This window comes from Octopus bimaculoides, chromosome 1 (assembly GCF_001194135.2).
Source record: "Octopus bimaculoides isolate UCB-OBI-ISO-001 chromosome 1, ASM119413v2, whole genome shotgun sequence".
NCBI classification, from domain to species: domain Eukaryota; kingdom Metazoa; phylum Mollusca; class Cephalopoda; order Octopoda; family Octopodidae; genus Octopus; species Octopus bimaculoides.
The window spans coordinates 125,187,479-125,199,460 of record NC_068981.1 but is presented as its reverse complement, the minus strand read 5'-3'; the positions used below and the strand labels follow the sequence as shown (position 1 = coordinate 125,199,460).

At 35.5% G+C, this 11,982-nt stretch overlaps 1 protein-coding gene across 4 annotated transcripts in view; it reads left to right on the top strand.

The window, feature by feature from the left end:
• LOC106873822 (glycosaminoglycan xylosylkinase) overlaps positions 1–11,982 on the top strand; it is a 419,531-nt gene that overhangs the window by 366,078 nt on the left and 41,471 nt on the right. For all 4 annotated transcript variants that reach the window (XM_052970093.1, XM_052970079.1, XM_052970088.1 and 1 more), the window contains one exon: positions 11,363–11,472. In XM_052970093.1, coding sequence (XP_052826053.1) covers positions 11,363–11,472 — 110 coding nt within the window. The remainder of the gene's footprint in view (positions 1–11,362; positions 11,473–11,982) is intronic.

Below are 11,982 nucleotides of genomic sequence, written 5' to 3'. Positions count from 1 at the left end.
GAGAGAGAGGAAGAGAGAGAGAGGGAGAGAGAGAGAGAGAGAGAGAGAGAGAGAGAGATATGAGATTCATTTTAAATTATTGGTAAAACCACTCTTAATCTCCTTTTCTATGATAATGATAACAATTTACTGCATAAGCTGATATGAGACTCTTCATGTTGTCCTTCATCTTGCAAGAAATACCAACCACATCATCATCATCATCGTCGTCGTTTAACGTCTGCTTTCCATGCTAGCATGGGTTGGATGATTTGACTGAGGACTGGTGAACCAGGAGGCGACACCAGGCAACCACATCTTTCATAAATCACACACTAATGTTTTTAAAAAAATGAAGCACATGCTAGATTATGTTGTTTTAGTTATACTGCAACTGAAATAAATGCATGATGATCATGGCTAGATCCTTTAAGCATAAGCTTCCTTAATTGGAATTGATTTTGGTGCTAAACATCAACAGCAACTACTCTACAACACTTATGCAGTAAGTTTACTCTGCCTGTACAATACTGAATTTCTCTCAATATGTATATGAATAATTTCATTATGAGATCCATAACTGTTGAATTTTCTTACTGTATATCAAGATACTTTACTCTTTGCCCCATTTTCCCTCCATTTTTCATGTATTAAACTCCCTCTTAGGGGATTCAAAACTGTAAATTCCAATTGAGGTTGAAGTGTAGTTTTGCTTGTTGGAATATAGTTCAATGGACAGTCTTGAATTTATCATAACTTTTAGCTTTTAAGTGTTTCAATCATTAGGCTGTTGCCATACTAGGGCACTACTTTGAATAATTTTAGTCAAATTAATTAACCTCAGTACTTATTTTTTAAATTCTGGTACTTATTCCATCAGTCCCTTTTGCTGGACCATTAAGTTACAAGGATGTAAACACAATAACACTGGTTGGCAAGAAGTGGTCAGGAACAAACACAGATATACACATGCATGTGTGTGCACACAACAGACTTCTTTCATTTTCTGTTTATCAAATCCACTCAGAAGTTTTTGGTCAGCTTGAGGCTATAGTAGAAGATACTTGCCCAAGGTGCCACACAGTGAGATTGGACCCAGGACCATGTGGTTGAAACGCAAACTGCTTACCACATAGCCATTCCTGTGCCTACATGACCACACAAGACTTCAAGAATAAAAAAAGAGGAGAGAAGGTTGGGTAAGTCGTGTACTAAGAATACTGGTTAAACTTACTTTCACTTACCTAAATCATATATTACTTTAACTCCTCTCACAAATCACTCACCTGGCATCCTTATTGCCTTCTTAAGTATCTGAACATAGGATTGTTAAATACTTTCCTAGAGAAAAAATTTCAAGTTTTGTATTTCTGTTACCAAGTACTCTTCATATAGCTACAGGCAGACATCAACTTAAGTTTGTAATTTGGTTCCAAGACATGCAACTTGAATTGAAAAATGACATAATATGAAAAAACATTTAAAAGAATTTATCAGCTTATATCTGTTTTAATAAATGGTTTATACATATTTTCACATGTGTTTTATTTGATTTTCCATTTCAGTATTGGTTTTTGGTGTTTTTTTACTTTTTTATTTTTTATGCTTTTAAATATCTTTGTTGGATAAATCGACTGAAGTTGAAACTTATTTTTACCATATATTTCTTTAAATAAAAATGATGTAAAGTAAAAATTAAAAAAAAGCATAACACCATATGACATAAGTTGAAAGATGCCTGTAGTTCCATTTGATAATGCAAACTGAAACTTCATCCACTCTTTTATAACTTCAGAGAGTGTGTACTCCAAAATCAAACAATTTCACATTCTGAAGAGTATTAAATCATGAAATTTGAGTAAATTTCATGATTAACAAATTTAGTTGCTCTTACTCCCATGCCTTTTTGCCTTATAGAATCAGTGATATTACCATGAGAAAGGTTGAGCTATCTCTTTAGGACTATGAAATTTCTCATCTTAACCCTTTTGTTGTTACCAAATTTCTCTTGAAGTACACTGATTTCAGTGTGTTTATCTACCCATAATGTGCGTACATTGGGCCTCACCGAGGCGATGACTACTGACCGAGACCTTTGGAAATGTGCTGTGCGTGAGAAGACCCGGCAAGCCAAGTAAAATCGTTGCCAGTGCCCCTGGACTGGCTCTTGTGCGGGTGGCACATAAGATGCACCATTTTGAGCGTGGCCGTTGCCAGTACCGCCTGACTGGCTCCCGTAGGATTTTCGAGCGAGATTGTTGCCAGTGCCCCTGGACTGGCTTGTGCGGGTGGCACATAAAAGACACCATTTCGAGCGTGGCCGTTGCCAGTATCGCCTGACTGGCCTTCGTGCAGGTGACACGTAAAAGCACCTAATACACTCTCTGAGTGGTTGGCGTTAGGAAGGGCATCCAGCTGTAGAAACTCTGCCAAATTTAGATTGGAGCCTGGTGTTGCCATCCGGTTTCACCAGTCCTCAGTCAAATCGTCCAACCCATGCTAGCATGGAAAGCGGACGTTAAACGATGATGATGATGATGATGAATGTAGTGGTTCAGCAAAAGAGACTGATAGAATAAGTACCAGGCTTAAAAGAAAAATAAGTAGAGATCAATTCATTCAACTAAAATAAAAGATAAAAGAGATAAAGAATTTAGTAAAATAAATTTTTGTCATTATTAATCTAGTGTTTAGAACATAAATTCTTTCTTTCTAATTTTGACACAAGGCCAGCAATTTTTAGAGGACAAGCAAATCAATTACATCAACCCCAGCACTTGACTGCTACTTATTTTACCAACCCCAAGAAGGATGAAAGGCATTTGAACTTAGAATGTAAAGCCAGAGGAAATGCCACTAACCATTTTGTCTGGCATGCTAACATCTTATCAGCTTGTTGCCTTAATTTGTATCATAAATTAACATGAAATTTTCATGGTTGTTTTTAATTCAGATCACTTTAAAAACAAGAATTTTGTATCATAGACCCAGGAGCAGTCTCAGGCAGGTTGATATCAAAAGGGCTAACCCTTTAGCATTTAAACCACCCATATATGCTACTTGTTTTATGTTCTAACCAACCAGATCCAGCCTTTCACACCTACCTTCAATGCCATTATAAATATATACAATTACATCATGAAAATTCCAAAGCTATGAGATAATGCATGATTAAGAACAGTGTGAAAGAAAAAGTGTTACATTTGACAAAATAATCTGAATGCTAAATGGTTAAAACAGTTGCTGTCTCTAGAAATAATTTTTTTTCTTTTGAATGAAATTTGAGCTGATGTTAGAATAAACTGTTCAAAAATAAGAATTTCTTAGCCACTTTAAGAATAAAAAAATTTTTGTCTTTAAACTATTTCTGACCATCTACATGACAATATGATCCATAATGGAATACTGCTCACTGTTCCATTCACAAACATTGTTTACCTTATTCAAATGAAAGCTAATTGATTGATTGACAAATATCAGTTACCAACATGCTTCAATCACTGGTACACTGACATACTGTATCATTCTTCTGTCCTGTGCCTACCTTTCGTTCTTTTGTCGTCACTCTGCATTATCTTTTAACCAAAATCCCACACTAAACACCTCACCCCATCATTCCACTTCAGATGTCTGCGTCTCTTTTTCTGTCCATATTCGTTTTCTCTGAAGGTATCAGCCTGTGAAAAAGTACTAGGCCTACAAAGAATAAGTCTTGGGGTCGATTTGCTCGACTAAAGGCGGTGCTCCAGCATGGCCACAGTCAAATGACTGAAACAAGTAAAAGAGTAAAAAGAGTATTACCCCTACTGTCATTGTCAGCAAGGGAGTGATACTGCTCATTTCTCTCATATTAGAGAAAATGAAATAAAAACTGACTTTCTTCTCTCTCTTTCTCTCTCTCTCTCAACAAACACCTTTATATTTGCAGTAGTCAATAACAGTGGTGTTCTGTTAATTGACAATAAAATCCTCTCCATTTATAGTTTGGTTTCTCAATGAAATAGTCTCCGTCACTTTAGCTGATAGAAAAAGCAACCAAATCTCCCTCCATAGTACACCTTACCATCTTAAATATAGATGGATACTTTTAACAATGTATTCTGGATATATGAAATTGCATGTTGGTTATGGCTTGAATGCCTTTGATCATAAGTCCGCTCAGTCAGAGCTGGCCTGAGGATAAGTAATATCGACAACTATATGGATTTCCAAGTATGAAACTTGCATGTTATACTTATGCCATCACATTTATGTAGTTGAATACTAGCTGTAATTGTCATCTACCTGCTCTCTACTCATTCAAAGCTTTTATTAAATTAACAACCCTGTATCACATCTTGTATTACTTAAAGCTGTAGAATTACTCTGTTTAAAGTGCAAATGTTCACAACTCTTTTTACTTTATTTTTTTTTTATTGTTATTCAACTCTACTTGACGGAAACAAAATCTGTTAAAATTGCTTCTAAGAGTAAATGTAATTGATTCTGTCAAGTTTAGTTTTCTACAGCAGCATCCTAACACCAAATCAAAATAATTATATATATATATATATATATATATATATATATATATAGACACACACACACACACACACACACACACACACACAGAGTATATCTATATATTGATATATACAGTATTACTATTTCTATATAGCTACATCTACAATTCAGACATGAGCATGGATGTTTTATGTTTTTTATTTACTTACTGCAATGTATTTATTGCAATCGGTCATTTACAACTGAATAAGCTTTAAATTTCTGTTTCCTTTTTGTTTATGTTTTTTTAAAATTTTAATACCACAGGTTTTATTGAATTCTATTATACATTCTTTTTATTTTTGTCTTTCATCTGTATGTGTGGGTATTCATCATCATCATCTTTGTCTGTTTTGCTATGCTTTCTCATGTTGGACTAGTCTTTTTCAACTCAGTACCATGTCAGTTGTCATCTTCATGAAAATTCACCCATTGAGATTAGTTTCACCACTTCTTCACATTGTCTTCCTTGCATTTCATTTTCCAATAGTTACTTCTACTCAGTTTGCTTGACACCTTTTACATTTAATCATTGCCCTTCAACTACATCATGTCCATAACAGTGGAAACTTCCCTCTTGTCCAATACAGCGGACTTCTCTTATCCCCACTTCATTTGTGTCCCATTGTCACACTGATATTATGAATGCAGTGAAGAGAGTTAGCCTCAATATTTTTCCAGCCTTCATTCATCTGCATTCATTGCCTATGTTTTGCTACCATGCAATATTGAATTTTTTATGCAAATATCATGCAAACTACTGTTCACTCAGAGAGGATAAGTGAGTACCTTTGTTGCCAGCAAATGCGATATCTCTTCAAGCATTTTCCAACTCATTCTTACTTAGATTATGCCTTTGGAACCCCCCACCTCAACTGCTATTATCAATTACTTTTGGAAGTCCTTCTAAGGAGTCGAAGGAACTCATTAAATAAGCTCTTTCACTACTTGTTACTCTACTACATCAACTGTATTCAGAGTTCTTTTCTGTTAGTTTGCCTGTGATCACTTATGTACCCAGCATCACTTACATACCCATGTATATTGGGTATACAGTACACAATTCCTACATACGCCTTTTCTGTATACTGTGTATGGCCATTTCCCACATGGAAGCAGAGTTCTTTATTCTCTCCTACTAAAACTTTTTGTCAGCTAAAAGTAGTCCTCTCTCTGTCTGTCTGTCTGTCTGTCTCTCTCCCAGACACACACTTACATACATGCACACATGCATGCAAATATGCTCCCGTGAGCACTGTTGCATGCACATATATATGTATGCATACCAGCATTTCTTTGCCCCTTTCTTCTCAGCATCAATAAGTGTGAGTATGCCATTGTTTTTCCATACACACTTTTCTGTTAGCTATGTCTTGATCCATACTGATACATTGATTTGTTCCCTCTTCACAGAACATTGGCCAACATCTTACTCTCTGCTTCACTTATTGTTAAGTGTATCTGATTTTCTTCTAGTCATCTAGTATTATTTCTTATTACCATTTCTGTCTCTTTTCTTCTAGTTTTTTCAAAACCTGTTCCTTCACTTTTATTTTCTGTACCAATATATAAATGTTCCTAACTGAAACATCTATAAATCTGATTTGTGGTTTGTTATAAGCATTGCTTAGTATTTCTTTGGCTTTATGTATTGTCAAAGGATCTTTCAGCTTTTCTATCTTCTCCACATTTGTCTTTCACCATGCTAATATTAATAGTGGCAGCTCTGAAGCTACCATGAATGTGATGATGATAGTTTCTGGTGTTAGTTTTGATAGATGTGTTGTTTTACAAGGATGAGTAAAAAATTATATGCATTCTTGTTTCTGTAATTTATTAAAACAAAATCAGGGGTTGAACAATACATTATTTTTCAACATAGTCTCCTTGCATTTTGATGCACGTCTTCCAGTGGTCCACATTGCTTGGGTATTCCATCAGGGAAGGAGATTTTCAGCTGGTCACACAGCCATTTATACACCACTTCATGTGCTTCTTTGTCTGTAGCAAATCAACACTTCATAAAGGATGTTTGATTAATCAAAAGAGGTGATAGTCAAAGGAGATGGGGCAGCAAGATCTGGACTGTGTATGCAGGGTGTTCCAGCAACTCAAAACCCGGTTTTTCAGTGATTTTGATGGGGTGCAACAATAACACTTGATTTCACTATAGATCTTGACATTTAGTGCTGTTTGACATGATTTCCCTTTTCTCATTTTACCTTGGACTGGTTGACTTAAAATTGTAATAGTTGTTGTTCAATTTCATTAGTTCTTTGCCAACAGTGTGTCACAAACTTAAGTTTGCATTATTTGATGGTTTCTGTAAATAATGTAAATAATTTGATGGTTTCTGTAAATGTCCATTGTCCATGCTGGCATGGGTTGGATGGTTTAACCAGAGCTAGTAAGCTAGAAGGCTGCACCTGACTCCAGTCTGATTTGCCATAGTTTTCTATGGCTGGATGCCCTTCATAACACCAACCACTCCGAGAGTGTAATGGGTGCTCTTATGTACCACCAGCATGGGTGCCATTTGCGTAACACCAGTATCTGCCACGACTGCAATTTTGCTTGGCTTGATGGGTCTTCTTCTCAAGCACGACATAATGTCAAAGGTCTTGGTCATTGCTTCTGTGTAACCTAGTGCTCGAAAGGGACTCAAACATTTTGCCTCCATGAGACCCAATGCTTGAAAGGAACTCAGTCATTTTGCCTCCATGAGACCCAATGCTTGAAAGGTGCTCTTTATGTGCCTTCAGCATGAGTGCTAGTTACATGACATGAGCATCAGTCATGACTATGATTTCATTTGACTTGACGGGTCTTCTGTGCAGTAAATCTTGTTCCCAAGAAACCTTATCATCGTGGTATATGTTCTACTTACCTTGATTTTGATTGCTTTCATAAGCATCCAGCATTCACACCCATATGTCAGTATGCTTTCTATAACAACTCTAAAAAACTGTACAATAAACAACAAACGAGTTAATGCCAGGTTTTCCATAGAATAATTAATAATAAAGTCTCTTGACAAGCAATAGAAACATAGCTTTTAGTCCCTTCATGGGCCTATTTCCCTTTCCTCTTTCAAATTTGTGCTTACTTTGTCTAATTTTGTGTGTGTGGTATACTGTGTATTCATGTGTATATATATGACTAACATATGTATTTGTTTATACATACATATAAGCTTTATGACTAATATGTTTCTGTAATAAATTTTGTATTTTGTCTTATATGTTGTCCCTGCTTGTGAAATGCAATCATTAGCTGAATCAATAAAATGTTTGATAAAAATGCCTTGCTGTATTTAGCTGCATCGTTTTATACAACCTAATTGTGAATCCTGCTGAAATCAACTTTGCCTTTCATCCATCTGGATGGGGGTGGGTCAGTAAAAGCAAGTATCGTGCAAGTAACTGAGGTTGATTAGCTCAACTGCATTCTGTTCCTCTAAATGTGTGCTCTTGTGCTAAAGCTAGAAATTATTATTATAGCTGGTGTTATGGTCGTCATTGTCATCGTCATCAGCAGCAGCAGCAGTTGTTTTATGCTGTAAAAAGAATAATAGCAGTAGTGAAAGTTATGGTTGTTATAGTAGTAGTTGTAATTGTAACCTTCAATAAGGCCATAAAATAGTATGTCCTATTTATTGTAGGTGTGTGTATAGTGCATATACTCATTTACATATGAGGAACACACTCCTATATAGAATGAAGTATGTATATCTATTGATGTTATTTCTTTACTCTGTTATGACTTGTTTACAGCTGAATCTATACCACAGTGTGTCTGTGTGTATAAGTGTTATGTTTAGAGCAAAAGTATGGATTTCTTTTAACCAGAGATATGTTTGTCCTTCTGTAGTGATTCAAATGATTGGATGTACTCCAGTATCTTATGTTGTTTTACCGGTACTTATTTTAGAGGTTGAATTTTGACCCGGGGCAGAAGAAATATAATTTTGGCACTGACAGAATTTGGTCACAGAATGAAGTAGTGAGTTATATGTCATAAAGTAACTTAGGTGATGAAATTGTAGACTCATTAGAGTGTTGAAATAAAGGGCCTAAAATATATTTGTTCCATTTTGAGTTCAAGTCTTGTCAAGCTTAACCTTTAGCACACTGTAGGTGCATTATGCCACTGTATGAGTTTTCTCCTTTGTAGTAACAGGGGAAACAATTCTGGAAAAAATGCAGTGTACTAAAAGTTAATTTTGCCTTTCATCCTTTTGGGGTTGTTAAAAAAGTACCAGTCTGGAGCAGAGTATAGATATGCCTGATTGAATGCCTTGCAATATTTATCCCAGTCTCTTGTGTTCTGAGTCCAAATATTGTCATAGCTTCCATTAGAAGTAGTCGTAATCTGTCACTTGGTTTAACACAACCACCAGTCAACTGGGATAACATCTGCTGTAATAATTCAGGCCAAGTTTTCAATTTGAGTATACCTTCTTTTTCTTGCCCAACAGTACTTAAAACTCTGGAAAAGCTCTTGGGTGTTGCCTTCCTTCCTAATTAAAAGATAAATGAAGTAAATAAATAAATTGAAGAAATTATCCCTGGTCTCTAGATTTTACACCATCTTTTCCATCTTAGTTCTTGCTCTGATTATATGTAGTAATCCATGATTAGTGAGTCTATAACAAATGGTAGAAAATCACACTAAATTTTGTTCACTATTCTCTTACATCCTAATACATCATTCTATATCCTTATTGTTTGAACCTTGTCAAATTCAACTTTGCTTCTCATTTCTATGGCTATAATAAGATTGATAATATCAGTAATACATTGGAGGTGATTTATCTAACATTGAGTCTATCAAAGAAATAGTTATCGTTGTAGAGGTAGATACAAAAAAAATATTGTTTTTGGTATTACATTTGCACCAGTGTTTTTGCATTTTATCTTGAGTTTGAATGTATATATCAACCCACCTGTATTAACCCCGCTAAGATATCTTGATACTGTATAACATTAATGTCTCCTGGACCTTTTGGTAAGGTTTGTTACTGTACTGAACTCATTTAAACATTTTCATTATGTCTTAGTACTGTAGTAATCTTATCCACATATATCACCTAGATATTGGGATACTATAATAACCTTACTTATATACTATGTGAATAACAAATCAATAAGAGAGCTTCTATGTGGTCAGCTGACCTGCAGGAATGACAACCAAATCTTTCTTTATATCACACCCTTGTGTTATATGTTGGTAATTTAGTTTCCATATAGTCCTAGATATGCAGTGTGAAAAATGAAAGAGAAAAGGGAAAATGAGAGATGTTCACTTTTAGAATTACTTTGATCATAGAATATATCTGCTCAATTATAGCTGGTTTGGAACTAAACAGTAAGGAGAACAACAACTGCATTAACATCACCTTGGTGTGTTGACGATGTTCAGTAAAAGTATTGATTGCAAATTTCGGCACAAGGCCAGCAATTTGGGGGAAGTGGGATAGTAGATTACCTTTACTCCAGTGCACAACTGGTACTTAATTTGTTGACCCCCCCCACCCCAAAATGATAAAAGGCAAAGTCAACCACGGCGGAACTTGAACTCAGGATGTAAGGACTGTTGAAATGCCACTAAGCATTTTGCCTGGTGTGGTAATGATTCTGCCAGCTCGCAGCCTTATTGTACAGTAAAAATATTACAACTTGTACTAAACCAGACTAAGACAGCCTAACTTCACCCTGTATTAACTTCTCTTCATCATCATTTAAATACAACCAGAAATCACTATTTGTATATATTTGCAAAACACTCCTTGCCCTGCTGTATTCCAATGTGGGTTTCATTTGAGCTTTTGAGAGGGTTAATAGTTAAGGTGGGGATGAAATATATTATCTGGCCCTGAAAAGGTAGACTATTTACTTTGTGATGCCATTTTTGATATGGAGAATATATGCATTCATGACTAAGATCCTCACTGATGGTGATGCCTTGCATTTGTAATGACTTTGAAGGTTCTAGTCGCATGTTGTTCACATTAGATGGGTGGGAGATATGACATTTCCTACATAAATGTAGAAACTGTATCTATGCTGTTGAAGAGACAAGATTGGCATGACTCCATTGGGACATGTTTACAAAACCTTTGTTCCTAGAATCAGTAATATTCTATCATTCCATCATGGTGCAAGATGTCTAGGTTGAATATGGATGATATTTGGCTGTAAAAGGTTAGAGAAGAATGAAGAGTGATATCATTTGTGTAGGAGTGAGTGTTGTTGGCAGTGATAACTCAAAGCTTGCTGATGTATTGAAGGAAGAATGCAGAACACAAAACTGGATGTTGAATCACAAAACCCAATAGAAAACCATTGATCCAAGAGAAGAAAGAGGGATGGAGTCCATAGGCAAGCATTTAACAGATTTGTGTACGTACTACAATTGAATGCCTTTTTGATGCTGAAACACTGTTTTCATCAAATTTTGTGAGGACACAGACCTTCAGGTGATTGACATTGGAAATTAAGTCACCAATATATTTGGCTTTATGAAGGTCATACTGGTGGTCATTGAGAAAGACAGAGAGAGAAATTCTAAAGAAATGAGCTTATCCATCTATTTCAGATTATTTAATGACCCTACAATATATTTTTATCTTTAGAAGCATTCCCTTTTGTTGTGATTACGTCTTTTTATCACATTTATTGCTAAGCAAAAGAAACACATCTGTTTTTTTCTTCTCAGCTTTATAGTCTACTGATAGAGATGCGCTTAAGTATGCTCATTGGTATGGTTTTAGGTACATTACTAACTAGTAACTAATAACTACAAATTTGCAAATACACAATTTTTTCATTTGTTATTTCAGAATTCTTGGCTTTCGCAGGACACCTTTGACAGTGGGCCGTTATTTAAACTTGCAGACTGAGGTTATTCCTGTGGCAAGTTCAAGATTGTTAGATACATTTTTTAACAAAGGTTAGTAAGACTGAATTTCTTTCATCACTTTTCATATTAAAATTTTCACAATAGCATGTGTAACATGTAGACGTATCCATGTAATGGAAAATAGTTTTTAAACTGCTGCTGCTGCTGTTGTTGTTGTCAGTCATTGCTGCATTGGTAACAACAGTATCAATAATTTTTTTTTTAATCTTTTAATCAGGAGCTAGGTAGTGCTCATGACCTTTCATGGGACCTTCAAGACAAACTGGAGTAAGGGAGGACTGTATTCTTAAACAAGAGACATGACCTGAAAACTTGTACTCTACTTTGGAACATAATGATTCTGAAGAATTTTAGCTGAGTGAATTTAGCTTATTTTTTTAAGCCTGATACTTATTTTATCAGTTTCTTCTGCTGCACCACTCAGATATGGGGATGTAATCACACTGATCCCAGCTGTCAAGCTGTCATGGGGAAAAAACACAGACACAAAGACACACACACACACACACACACACACATATATATATATATATATATATA